The sequence below is a fragment of the Leucoraja erinacea genome, chromosome 17, assembly GCF_028641065.1.
Source record: "Leucoraja erinacea ecotype New England chromosome 17, Leri_hhj_1, whole genome shotgun sequence".
In the NCBI taxonomy this organism is placed as follows: domain Eukaryota; kingdom Metazoa; phylum Chordata; class Chondrichthyes; order Rajiformes; family Rajidae; genus Leucoraja; species Leucoraja erinaceus.
The window spans coordinates 36,562,773-36,577,750 of NC_073393.1; the positions used below are offsets into that span (position 1 = coordinate 36,562,773).

Sequence of the window (14,978 nt, forward strand, 5' to 3'; positions counted from 1 at the left end):
TTTCTACCATGGGAAAAGATTCTGACTGTCTACCCTATCTATGCCTCTCATAATTCTATATACTTCTATCAGATCTCGCCTCAACTTCCAATGTTCCAGAGAAACCAATCTAAGTTTGCCCCACATCTACATGGCTAATATCCCAAGATCGCTCTGTGCATCAATTTGTTAAGGGTCTTGCCAGTAATTATATATTTCCCCATACATTTGACCTCCCAAATTGCAACACCTCAAACCTGCTTGGATTACACATTATCTGCCATTTCTCAGCCATATCTGTCGCTGACCACAATTCCACTGTATACTTTGACAACCGCCCTCACTATCCGCACACCCACCAAACTTGATATTGTCTGCAAACTTATTGACCAGTCCAGCTACATTTATGTCCAAGTCATTTACATATATCTCACACATTGGAGGTCTCACCACAGATCCCTGTGGAACTCCACTGGTCAGAGACTTCTAGTCAGAATAACATCTTCCCATCACAATCCTCGGGTCTTCCATGAGTAAGCCAGTTCTGAATCCAAATGTCCAAGTCATCTTGGTTCCCATGCATCTTAATCTTCTGAGGGACTTTATCAAATGCCATTATAAAATCTATGGAGACAGTATTCACAGACCTGCCTCCTTTAATCATCTTTGTCACCATCTCAAAAATCTCACTGGAGACATGCCAATCTTCCTTCGAAGATAGATACAAAATGCTGGAGTAACTCAGCGGGACAGGCAGCATCTCTGGAGAGAAGGAATGGGTGACGTTTCGGGTTGAGACCCTTCAGACTTCCTTCGCCTTCTGAGGAAGTAGACGTGTTGGTGTGCTTTCTTGGCCTGAGCTTCATTGCTTTTAATTATGTTAAGGCAATCACAATAGATCATTTTTACATTCAAGAAAGTTATTCACCAATACCTGTCAAACAAATACTTGAGATGAAGCTAAGTGATATATTTTCTCTTGCAAAGAGACATTAAGATTGAGTAACAGTGAATAACAGCCTGTTCTGATCAAGATCCATTGACCTGAAACAGCAACTCTGTTTCTGTCTCCATTTGCCTGGCTTGCTGATCATCACCAGTATTTCATGTTTTTATTTCAGATGTTCAGCAGTTACAGTATTTTTTTGTCTTTCCTTGGGTATTAGCTGTAATTTTCATGTCCACTTTCCACAATCCCCTGTATTGGGATAGTTGAACACTAGGTCAGCTTTGCAATAATCCTACTGCAAAAACTACCTTTATCCAGAGTTGGTCAATATTAATTTAATAGCTGACTGTGGATACTAAAGCTAAGAGTGACACTCAATGTGACATCCTGAAGCTCAATACAAACCTCTTGAGGTTGTGCCTGATTGACCAATAACAAAAATTGAAACGTGGTGATTGCAGACTTTGTCAGTTCAGTACGTTTTGTTGGGTCACCTTTTCTGAGAAATGGTTATGGTGTTGATAGTTTATCAATAAATATGCCACGTGAACAGTAAGCTTGGGAAATAACACACATTTTAGTAACTTTGTTCATAGAATCAATACCAGAACTTGGTCCTAAATGGTATTGATATTTGTTTATTATTGTCACGTGTACCAAGATACAGTGAAAAACGTTGTTTGGTGTTGCTATCCAGGCAAATCAGACCATACATGAGTACAATCAAACGATACACAAACACTACAGATAGTGCAAAAAAGCGGAAAGGAAACAATGCAGAATATAATTCTATGGCGACAGGGAAAGTGCAGAGAAAAGTAAGTGCAAGGGCCACAACAAAGTAGATTAGGCGATGAGGACTACATCTTTAGCAGTCTGTTTAGTAGTCCGATAATAGAGGGGAAGAAGCTGTTCCTGAATCTGGTGGTATGCGTTTTCAAGCTTTTATTCTATCTGCTGGGAGAGGGGAGAATAGGGAATGATTTGGTGTTAGTGGTTCTTGATTATGTTTGTTTCTTTCCCAAGGCAGTGCAAAGTGTAGATGGTCACCGGAGGATGGGGAGGGGGAGGGAGGGGTGCGTGATGCACTGAACTGTGTCAACAACTCATAACAATTTCTTGTGGGCTTGGGCAAAAGATTTGTCAAAGCAGCAAAAAGCAGAGTGGTGGAAGAACTCAGTGGCTCAGGCATCATCTGTGAAGTGAATGGACAAGCAACCTTTTGGATTGGGATCCTTCTTCGGATTGAAGCAAGATCAGTCAAATTCATACCAAATATTTGTGATATTTTAGGGAAGTAAAGGCGTCGATGTGCTTTCTTGGCCAGAGCATTAATGGAGTTATAGTCGGATGGATTCTTGGTGATATTTATACTTCAGAAGCTCTTGACCATCTTCACTTTAATGCCATTGCTGCAGATTGGAGCATGTACTCCACTCTGCTGCTTGAGGTTGATGATTAGTTCCTTCATTTTGCTGACATTGAGGGAGAGGTGAACTCCATGTTACTATACTCTCTATTTATTTTCTCTATTCTGTCTCATTGTTGCTTGAGAGCCAGCCTACAAGGAGGTGACATTTTATGTGGCGTTAGAGCAGAACGCTGGTCACTGATATTGAGAATCATGGTGGAGGATATTTTGTTGCCTATCTTTACTGATTGTGGTCTATCGGTCAAGAATTTGAGGATCTAGTTACAGAGGGGACTACTGAATCATAGATACAGGTGTTTGGAGATACGTCTGGTTGAAATCATGATGTTGAAGGTAGAGCTATAGTCAATAATAAGGAATCTGACACAGATGTCCTTGTAATCCAGATGTTCCAGTGTAGGGTCAGGGAGATGGCATCTGCCATGGACCTGTAGGTGGATCAAGGCAATCCTAGAGGCTGAAATTGATGTGTGCTAAGGCCAGCCTCTTGTAGGACTTGATGGTGGATGTCAGAGCACCAGACAGTAATCATCAAGGCACACTGGGATTATAAAGGGCCTGTCCCACTTAGGCGACTTTTTTGGCGACAGCAGGAAAGTAGGCGGTCGCCACATGGTCGCGGGGTGACGCCTGTATTGTCGTGTGCTCTTGCCTCAAATGTCGTGGCCTTTTTCTTGTCGCCGCTTGGTTTTGAAATGTTCAAAACCTCTCGGTGACAGTTAGCTTGACGTTGTGTAACTTCTCCTGTCGCAGGCTGTCGCGAGGTTGACGCCGCCATCTGATGTTGGCTGTCGCCGGGTGCTGACTTTGGTGAATTCAAGTGGTGGCAGCCAATGTCATGCTACGTCAACCGGTGACAGTATCAGAGTCATGAGAAGTCACGTTGCGTCATTTGAAAAAAGTGCACCGCTCCCCCTGTCTCCAGTTGATGCCGTCACGTACTGATGCAGGTTGACTTTGGTTGTCGTAGGCTGTCGTCTACATCGTCGTCGGCTGTCGTGGGTGTTGTTGTAGGTTGACGTCGCGTGTCGAGAAGAATTGGGATGCCGGTTGACATAGCTTGTCATAGCTTGACGTCGACTAGGTGGCAGCCTGTCGTAGACATTGTCATAGTGGGCCGGTTTCTCGGCATCATGCCGCGACAGTGGCAGTCGCCGGCTGTCGCCGAAAAAGTCGCCTGTGGGACAGGCCCTTAATGCTTCTCTAAAAGCAGGTGGCCACCTCAGATTGGAGTAGGGAGAGGTTAAAGATGTCCACGAATATTCCTGCCAACTGGTCCATGCAGGTTATGAGGACAGAACAGAGACTTCCATCTGGGCCAATTGCTTTCCAAGTGTTCACTCATGAGAGTCAATCAGACATCGGTGATGCTGACTGATGATACAGGCGCTCCCAATGCTGTTGGGGGCAGTTAATGTCCTTTTACTGACCTTCTGTTCAATGTGAGCACGGAAAGCAACAAACTTATTGGGTGAGATCATTTCCATCTAGTGTTCAATGGCGTGCATGTTCTTCCGTAAGATCATTCTTAAGTTTAGTCTAAAATTAGTTACACAATCTTCTAGGATTCCTGGAAATGCTCCTTATTAAATACAGCAAGAGACTGCTCTGGCACCAACCTTGACTGAACTAAGACTAATTACTTATCTATTGAGTTAGACAGATTGAAATCTCTGGATCTGAGTCTCCAGATCATAATAGCTTCCAAGAATCAACCACTCAATACCTATAACAATGAATTGAAGTACTGTGTTATCTGAAACATTTGATTCCCTATTTTTGTAACATCACTCAGAACTGTTTTCATTTCCAAGAGCCAATTGATTAACTAGAATCATTATGGCCCTTTCATTTATTTGGAAGAGTTGCTTGGGACTGCATTCTGATACATAATTGTATGTGATAGCGATGTACTATTGTCACTACTTGGGTGAGACCTTCGTGGACTAGAGGCACACTGGGATCTGGATTATCCATAATGATGGAAAGAGCCATCATCATAGTAGACTGGTAGATAATCAAGAGTGTGCAGCAGTACCCTTCGGTACCAGGACGTGGTGTCGAAGGACGAGAAGCGGAAGCCAAATAACCGAACAGAAAAAAAGCCGAAAAGCCAACTAACCGAAAGGGCAGGATGCCTAAAAGCCAACTAACCGAAAGGGCAGGATGCCTAAAAGCCAACTAACTGAAAGGAAGGGATGCCTAAAAGCAAACTAACCGAAAGGCCGCTATGCCGAAACGGCAACTCACTGGAAGGCTGCATCACCTACAAGTCAACTCACTGAAAGGCCGTTCTGCCTAAAACTCAAATAACGGACATTACATCGCCGGGTGGGGCGCGACTTGCAGCGATTGGTCCAGACCCCCGCATCCATCACATCACTGGCCGGTGGAGACAAGAGGGTGGGGGTCATTTTCCCACCCAAGCCATAGGTGACTGGGCACTCTGAACCCGACCACCAAGCAGCTGAAGGAATGCATCCCTCGGGAAAGCGTTCTTTCGCTTAATTGGCTTTTTGGCTTTGTGCGCTTTCGGTTATTTGGCTTTTCGGCTATGTTTCCATTCGGTTATTTGGCTCCCACTTCTTTGCTTCAGCTTCTCGTCATTCGACGCCATGTCCACACACGGTACCCTTCTATGTGTGGCTCCAGCCAACAATATTAACAAACATTCGAAATCCTGGCATTCAGATCTACAAAGGAATCTCAAATAAAATCAATATGCAGCTGTTATGTGGTGTCTTTAACTTCATTAAAAATATCCTACGATATTGCCATGTCTGTGTTATTGTTCTGCACATATGTTTGTGTTTCCACGACTGGATGCTTGAATTAACTCAGGACTCGGATGAATCTGTGCTGGAGATCATCCTTGAATCAAGGGATCACTGAACATAAAAGTTGAAATCAAGCTTGAACAGTGTGCGTTATTATATGAAACTAAATATTAAGAGTGGTGTTTAAGAAGGAACTGCAGATGCTGGAAAATCGAAGGTAGACAAAAGTGCTGGAGAAACTCAGCAGGTGCAGCAGCATCTATGGAGCGAAGGAAATAGGCAACGTTTCGGGCCAAAACCCTTCTTCAGACTAATGTAGGGTGGGTGGCGGGGAGAAGAAACATTGTAATCAAATAAGCACAGAAACACAATATGTCTGCCACAGAATAAACATTTCCACTCTTTCCATAATCCTGCATCTTCTTGTCCTTCAAATATTTACTCATGTATATTTCTAAGTGGCATTCCTTCTCCCGCCTCTTACCACTGCAACTTAAAGCATCCCAATTCTTTCATTTTTCCAATTGTGCTGAAGTGCCTTTGACCTGAAGGCTCTGTTTCTCTCGCTATGGTTGCTGCCACATGTGTTAAGTTCATCTGACATTCTCTGTTTTTGTCTTGGTCATTTTAAACAAGTTTAGTACAGTATTCTTATAGCCAGAGATTATAAATGCATTTCTAGACTGATTTCAGAAAAGGTGTGTTTGTTTAGCTTAGCTTAGCTTAGTTTAGAGATACGCAGCAGAAACAGGCCCTTCAGCCTACTAAGTCTGCACCGAACAGCGATTCCCGCACATTAACCCTACCCTACACATACTATAGACGATATTACATTTATAACCAATCCAATTAACGTACAAACCTTTACATATTTGAAATGTGGGAAGAAACCAAAGCTCTCGGAGAAAACCCATGCAGGAAACGGGGAGAAGGTAAAAACTCCATACAGACATGCACCCATAGTCAGGTTCGAACCCAGGTATCTGGCAGTAGCAATGTTACAAAATTTTGAGATTTTTAAAATCAAATCTGCAATTCATACTCGGAAATAAGTATCTTGTTCCCTATTGCTTTTCCATTGACTTAACTCAAAATCTGTGATCGAGGACAGTCAAAAGCCCATAACTCCCTTAAAAATTAAGAGAACTGAATGAAATTCTCAGTTATTATAGATTGAAGCGTTCTGAAACAAATATGAAACAATCTTACTTGGATGACCTGAAATTAAAGCATATAATTAGTTAGTTACCTAATTGGAGCTAATTACAAAATTCAATTACTAGATCTAAACATCTATCCATTTCTTAAGAAAAGGTTAACATTTTTAAATAGCCTAAGTGTCCAAATAACATTTACACAAGAATTCACAATATAACATGATTTTTAAATTCATTTTCATGAATTTATAGGCCAAATGAAAGGAATTTAATGTTTAATTCCCGTAAATTAATGGGCATTTAAATCATCTTGCGAGTGGGTTTTTGTGGAATGCGATCGATTGGAATGTTGTGGTTGCGGTGAAATTGAACCCCATATCAGCAGGAAAAACACTGTTGGTTCGTATGGGGCCAAGATCACATTTTTACCAAGGAAATTTTGATTAAAGTCATCCTTAGAAGCAGGTTTATATGTAAAAAAGACGACTTACCCCGTGTTTTGTCCCCTACGTGAGATCCATCCCATTGTAGGCATTGAGGGTGTTTTTTATTTAAAGTGGCTTTATATTTTATTCCAGCGATTAAATTGTCCAGCGATTTTTTTTTTTTAAACTTCCGAGATCGGAAGTCGGAACGATTTTTCTGCAGCAGCTGGCAGCCCGAGGAAATCCATCTCGGACAGGCAGGAGAAAACGGCATTTAAATCCCGCCTCCCCCCCCACCCCCCCCCCCCCCCAAAGACACCTAAGTCGCGCACACGGCCAGTGGCAGAACTGCAGCGCCGCTGAAGGTAAGTATTGTAACATCGCTACTGTAAGGCAGTAGCTCTACCACCACACCACCTTGCTGCACGAAAATAGATTTTTGTTTGATCTCACAAATTAGAGAATACAATGATAATGATAGACCCTCAAGTGTATTGTGTGCAGTCCTTTTGGAGTATTATGTGCAGTTCTAGTCGTCCCATTATAGGAGGGATGCAGAGCACAGCAAGATTTACCAGAATGCTGTCTAGACGAGAGAGATATAAGGACAGGTTGGACAAAACTTGGATTGTTTTCTATGGAGCGTTGACGGTTGAGGAGAGACATCACGGAAGTGTTTGAAATTATGAGAAACATAGATAGGGTAGACAGTCATAACCTTTTTCCCAGGGTGTAAATATCAAAGGCTAGAGGGCACAACATGACACCACGTTCGGCACGGATATAGTTGGCTGAAGAGCCTGTTCCAGTGCTGTACTGCACTTTATTATATCAACTACCTGGGTCTTATCACTCCTAAATCGAATATAATGGGACAATGTTGTGATAGAAGTGTATAAACCTGAAAGATTTTTACAAATTGTATCCATGTGGTTTGCAAAATGTAAAAAAAACTTAAATATATTTATGTTAACAACAAAATGAAAATTGTTATACCAAATTGGTGGAACAGGTTGCCAGCTCAAGTGGTGCAGCTAAAAACTTCAATGGGCTTCAAGGATTAACAACATAAATTAATGTCAACAAATGGATTGAAAATTATTTGAAATACCCCATAAAACACTGTGGCTATATTGGCCTGTGTGTCGAAGGTTATCTGCCACTTGATCACACCAACAAATATATGAAAGCAACATCCACAATAGGTCATCAATTGTGAACAAATATTCCAACTCTGTAAGACCCAGTGTAGGGAATCATAGGGAGAAGCCATTCTATAGAAAATAAATAGTTTCTAAATAGTATATATAAAAGTTAAGTAATTATAGTTATGAAGCTGAAATATTTTTTGCACAGTCAATGCAAACAACAAGCTAAAAACAAAGGGGAAAAACTAGTTCATGAAATGCCTTGAAGTATATTATATCTCAGGGACTTTTAAATGCTCTTCTGTAAAACATCCTAACTATCCTTATAATTATAAAACACTGATCTTGGATGTGTGTGTATGTGTATTTAGTTATTTGTTTGTGTGTGATCGAATCTACTCGAAGAAACAACGCGCTAACGGGAACGTTTTTACATATTCCGGTAGAGATTTACCCCCTGGAGTCAAAAATCGGCTTACCTGAAAATGTTGTGCTTTAATTCTTGAGTTATTGATAAAAAATTTCACAAATCCGATCCATCTTTAAATTCAAAACGCCTCCTTTTTCTCGTTGATGAAGTGACAATGGATCTGCCTACCTGCCGTGCCGTCTGCTCGCGCTGCGACTGATGTCACCTCCCCTCCCCTCTCTACCCCCCACCCCTCTCTCCCCCCTCTCTCTCTCTCTCCCCCCTCTCTCTCTCCCCCTCCCCCCCCCCCCCCCTCCCCCCCCCCCCCCCCCCCTATCCCCCTCTCTCTATCTCTCTCTGTCCCTCCCCCCCCCACCCCCCCCCCCACCCCCAACCCCCTCCCCCCTCCCGCCCCCCCCCCCCCCCCCCCCCCCCATCCCTTCCCCCCCTCTCTCACTCCCCCCCCTCGGCTCGGCCTGGGCCTCCCCCACCCTCTCTCTTTCCCCTCGCCCCCCTTCCCCCCCCCTCCCTTTCTCTTTCTCTGCCTCTCTCTCTCTCTCTCTCTGTCTCTGCCCCCTCTCTCTCTGCCCTCACTCTCTACGCCCCTCCCCCCCCTCTCTAGACGCGCCAATACATTAGTGGATAGGGCAGGGATGGGGTAAAAGGAGCCAATGAATAATATTAATATATTATCAAGAGGGGTGGTTAGTGTGCGTGTGTGCGGGGGCTAGTTTGTGTGTGTGTGTGTGTGTGGTGGGTAGTGTGTGTGTGACACCGCAGGCCGCCCCCCGCCGTAACCGCTCATTGAAGGGACGGGTCCCGACAGGTCCCACTTGGTCTAGTAACTATTAAACTCTTGAATGTGTGTACAATCACATCTGCTCGAAAAAACAACGCTCTAACGAAAAAATGTTTACATATTCCTGTAGAGTTTTATCCCGTGGATTCAGAAATTGCCTCATTTAAAAAATTCATGCATTATTTCTCAAGTTATTGATCAAAATGTTCAAAAATCTCAGATAACTTAGAAAATGAAACCACTGGCTTTAGCTGATGACATGACGACGTCACAATGGCTGCACGTTGTGTTCATGCGCTGCGAGTCGCGTCGCCCAGGGCCGCCAGCTCGCAGCAGCGCCGCTCACTCAAAAGACGCCGCAAATCGGACATCCCAGCTCCAAAAGGCAGCGGACACCCGGAAACCCCATCTCCAAAAGACAGCAAGCTCCCATGCCTCTGTGTCCCTCTCTGTACCGCTCTCTTTACCTCTGTGTCCCTGTCTGTGCCTCTGTATCCCACTCTGTGCCTCTGTGTTCTTCTCTGTGCCTCTGTGTCCCTCTCTCTCTACCCCCCTCCCTCTCTAGCCATGCCTGCGAGTTGGGGGCTATGTGTGAGTTGATAGGGTGGGGGATGGAGTAAAAGGAGTGAATTAATAATATTAATATAATATCAATGGGGTGGTTAGTGTGTGTGTGTGCGGGGTGGTTAGTGTGTGTGTGTGACGCCGCAGGCCCCCACAGCCGCAAATTGAGACGGGTCCCACTTGGTCTAGTAAAGTCCTAAAACATTCTATTTGGATGAGTAGATACAGAGTAAACAATGAAAACAGAAACAATATGAACATTTAAATAGTATCAATTATTTTATATAAATAGTACACCTCCTCGGATGTTGGTGTGATTCCTTTCCAATGCTTCTGGCCAGGCAGCCAGCGTTTATGCCAGTGACATCTCAGCAGTTTCCCAGCTTACAAACTGGTTCTGTCTCCAATGCATTGATGTAATAATCTTTTTCACAAAGAATGTTGACTTCCAAAATTGCCCCTTTAGCTCCAAATCATTCCCCATATCTGCCTCCATCTCACCCTAATTGCTTCTGAAACTAAGCCGGTCTAATCACTATTCAATATTACTTCATCATGTTGTACTCCAATTTCAATCACACCCTCTATTGGTGCAGGCTTTGGTCACAGTTTCACCAGTTCACCTCTATTGAGTATGAAATTAAAATTCTCAATGTTGTATTTAAATTTCTCAATGATTGTTCCTATTCTAATCCACTCATATGCCATTGTTGATGTAAAGTATTGAAACTGGCCAATTATGAGAAAATATTTTGGGAAGAGTTGAACAAAAAGATGGACAGAAAGACAATATACATTGACTAAATATGTGGTAATTAGCTGTGGGAAATTAATTAGAATAGGTACAAATATTTAGGTTAAAAGCATATTTTTTGAAAGTCTAACCATAAGAAGGTAAGACAAAACTATACATTTTACAATAAAATTCCAGGTAAAAGAAATAATTGGATTTTCATCAGTTAATCTGCATTCATGGAACTAATATTGAGGCCAGAAAATAGAATATTGATTCACCAAGTAATGGAGACAAAAACAATAAGGAACTTTTAAGACAATTTCAGTCAGGGAAATAGGCTGAGAAAAGATTGAATAGGGATATTTAATCTTTCACAATGTTTTAGCTTGAAAAAGGATTATTCCTTTCACCTTGGCAATCAAAGCTGAGAAGGTCCTTGACTTAAAATTACCCTAAGAATGAAGTGGGAGGTTGAGAGATTTTGGAGCATGGAATATCTTGGTTTATATTCCCGGCAGTTATACACTAGCAGAATTGATCATGTCTGTCTCTCTCACAATTCGATCATTTACTTGTGTTGCTTTTCTAACTCACTTGCGTTTAATGCCATTAGATCACCATGGCATGGCACACACCAATCATCCTCTCTCCATACTACCTCTTTCTACATTTCAAAATATGCCTATTTTCGCACTTTTCTATTCTGATGGAGGTCCTGACCTAAAACTGTTTTCCTCTCCAAAGTGAAGTCTAAAGAAGGGCCTCAATCTGAAACATCACCTATCCATGTTCTCTAGAAATGCTACCTGACCCGCTGAGTTATTCCAGCACTTTGTGTCATTTTTTCACCTCTCCAAAAATGCTGCCTGACCTTACAAGTATTTCTAGCATTTTTCTGGTTTTGTTGCATTTTTCCAGTATTTGCAGCATTTTACCTCAATTAAAATAATTAATTTGGATTATTACATAACATAATGCTTCCCAATATTTTGTTCGATTTAATGGCTTGGGAACATTTGTTGTTGAATCTTTCACCACAGTGGTGCAGCAGGCAGAGCTGCTGCCTCGGAGCACCAGAGACCTACTATAGGTTCAATCTTGACTTCAGGTGATGTCCATGTAGAGTTTACACTTTCTCCCTGTGACCGCACGGGTTTGTAGGTTAATTGTCCTCTGTAAATTGCCCCTAATGTGTGGGGAGTGGATGAAAAAGTGGGATAATATAGAACTAGTGTATACGGTTGATCGATGGTCAGTGTGGACCTATTGGTGCGAGGAATCCGTTTTCATGCTGTATCTTTAAACTAAACTAAAGAAATGGTCTGCTAGAAACTCATGATCATCAAAATATTCTTTATTCCTGTAATATGTTGAATTATGTTTCTGATAATCTAAGTTAATAAAATACTTTACAGGTCTGTAATGTGATAGGTAATTTCTCACCCCTTTACTAAAGAAGGGACATTTCTAATTATTGCTACATTAAAGTATAATTTACATTTATTTGAATATATTGGTAAAATATTTTTTCATTTGTCTTGATAGAATTTTCAGCTATATATCCAAAATTCAAAGTAAAATTGTTATGCTGCACAAATTGACAATATTGATCAAGCTTGGATATATTTTTATTTATGGTGATAATGACATAACACTCATCGAATGTAGGAAAATTGACAAAAGTCATTTAAACATATTGACTTAAACATTGCTGGAGATGTAAAAGCTTCCATCATATATTTTACACTATTGGTATTATAAAGGATGATTAAAAAATAGATAATCTAGATCAATTTGCTGTCCAATAATTTCTTCATTATTTATAATTAATGTTCAATTTATTTAGAAGCTCTGAAACATTGTGCTGCTGCAAATATGGCTGATTGCTGAAAAGTAAGCCTAGTGCCTAGCCTGACACGTACGTTTAAAACATATCCCCCAAAGCTCTACGTTAAATTATGCTTGAAAGCACTGGCAGTTCACATCACAATATATTTATTTGTGTTCACAGCTTGGAAGTCCTCACAGTACGCAAGAGAACCAAATTATGTCCTTCAGAGCCAATAGTCTACTGAAAATTGAGGTAATAAAAAGTATTGCAATCTTTATTGGAGAGAAAAAATTGTATCATAATAACATTCTGGATGTGTAGTGAGTTGACTGCAAGTGGAATTAATTGTGGTCACTGAGAACAGATATTTGTTTCTTTGAAAATTATCATAGGTTTATATTTTTAGACTTCTGCCTTCTTAGAGCACATGTGACCAATACCCTTGATTCTTTTATAATTCTGGTAAAAATTAAGATTTTTTTTAAGACATTTTTTTTATTGTCCTTTTCTTGAAAGGTGGACTGTGGTGGGCAGAAAGGCCTTAAGTTTAATTATCTTTTGATATTACTGTACCCAGAACGACATCTGGAAATGATTGGTCTATTCATAGGCAATGGAATTGAGAACATCATGGACGAATGAACAAGGTTCATCAGTTTTAAAATTCGCTTGTCTTTCAGTCATATTTTCTCAATTTGATAATTTTATTGAATAAATCAAGTGTAGTAAAGAGCAATGTAATGTGGAGGAAAGCACTAATAGACTATTGATCTGGCTACGATAGTTCTCTGAGCATTGCCACAGGAGTCTGGAAAGGTTTGAAAAAAGGTAGATGTTTACTGGTTTGGACCTTGTTGAGTATTAACTATTCGACAACTGAAAAATTACCCAAGGAGATAAATAATCAAAATGGGTGTATTACCTGCCAGATCAAAATGATAATGATGATTTTACATATTAAATTATTGCCATAACAGAGACAGAACTGTCTTTGGGCAGCACGGTGGTGCAGCGGTAGAGATGCTGCTTTACAGCGCCAGAGACCCAGGTTCAAACCGGACTACGGGTGCTGTCTATATCGAGTTGGTACGTTCGACCCGTGACCTGCGTGGGTTTTCTCCGAGATATTCGGCTTCCTTCCCACACCCCAGATGTACAGGGTTGTAGGCTAATTAGCTTGGTATAATTGTAAATTGTCGCCAGTGTGTGTAAGATAGTGTAAGTGTGCAGCGATCGCTGGTCGACGTGGACTTGCTGGGCCTAAGGGCTTGTTTCCATGCTGTATCTTTAAACTAAACTAAACTGAATAACATAGAAGAGGTGGTTTCCAAAGTGCCTTATAGTGGTACTGACAAATATTTTGAAATGCAATATCAAAATGTTCTGCGAACCAGAACTGTATAGAAAATAGAAGGCAAATATGGCGGGGGGGGGGGGGGGCTGTGGGGAGGAAGGTGTGTAGGGGGGAGTGAGTGTGTGGGGGGAAGGGAGTGTGGGGGGAAGGGGGGTGTGGGGGAGGGAGGGGGTGGGGGGGGGGGTGGGGGAGGGAGGGTGTGTGGGGGTGGGGGGGGGGGGGGAAGGGGGTGGAGGGAGGGGGGGTGTGTGGGGGAGGGGGGGGGTGTGGAGAAGGGAGGGGGGTGTGGAGGAGGGGGGGGGGTGTGGTGAAGGGAGGAGGAAGGGGGGGGGGGGTGTGGGGGGGGGGGGGGGTGTGTGGGGGAAGGGGTTGGGCAGAGGAAGGAGGGTTGGGGGAGGTGGGGGGGGGGGAGGAGGGGGGTGGGGGGAGGGAGGGGAGGTGTGGGAAGGAGGGACTAGGGGAGGGGGGTGTAAGGGGGGCAGGGGGGGGTGTGGGCAATGGAGGGGTGTGTAGGCGAGGGAAGGGGGTGTGGGGGAGAGAGAGAGCTCGGAGAAAAGACGGGAAGAGCCATGGGGTAGAGGGTGGATCACGGGGAAGTTCGGCAGGAGCCAGCGAGGGGAACCAGAAGGGAAGGGGCTAGAGCTGGGGGGTGATGCACCCGGCCCCGGCCCCACCAGCACCCAGTCCCGGTCCTGGCCCCACCAGCCCCCAGCCCCAGCCCACCAGCGCCAGGCTCCCTCAAGCCCCCCACTCTCCCTCCTCACTTCCCAGGATCTCGCGGTTGCAGCAGTCGGCCAAGCTCTGGGCCGCTCTGCACTCCAGCCGCTCCGCACTCTGCTCGCTCCGCTCCTTCACATTTATTGTGACAGAAGAGCCGGCCAATCAGTGCAGCGATGGTGCGCCGGAAGGGGTGTCGCCGTCCCTGGTGACTGACAGGAGAGGAGACCAATCTCCTGACTGGAGAGGAGACTAATCTGCGCACGTGCAGTTTTTAAGATTTTTAAACCTCGCTATCTTTTACAATATGCCACCGATCGAAACGAAACTTGGTGCACTTGCAGCACAGGAGAGCGGTGAGTGAGCTAGCAAAAAAGGTCACTTGGACCATCTCCGACATCTCCCTAACGTTTCTGGATCTCACCGTCTTCATAACAGGAGACAAACTATTGACTGACATCTACAACAAACCTACTGAGTCCCATAGCTACACATAACTTGACTACACTTCTTCCCACCCTGCTTCCCGTGAAGACGGTTTCCTATTTGCGCTATGGCATGCCGTCTTTGCGCAAATAGGAAACTGCACAAACCGGAAGAGCACAAGATCAGAGGTTTAGTTATGTATAGAAGATAGATAGGTAAGGCAGACACAAAAAGCTGGACTAACTCAGCGGAACAGGCAGCATCTCTGGAGAGAA

General features: G+C 43.2%; 1 protein-coding gene across 1 annotated transcript in view; it reads left to right on the forward strand.

The window, feature by feature from the left end:
* Positions 1-14,978, forward strand: part of LOC129705407 (putative leucine-rich repeat-containing protein DDB_G0290503) — a 558,220-nt gene that overhangs the window by 211,797 nt on the left and 331,445 nt on the right. The window contains exon 9 of the mRNA XM_055648958.1: positions 12,387-12,458. Within this exon, the coding sequence (XP_055504933.1) occupies positions 12,387-12,458 (72 nt within the window). The remainder of the gene's footprint in view (positions 1-12,386; positions 12,459-14,978) is intronic.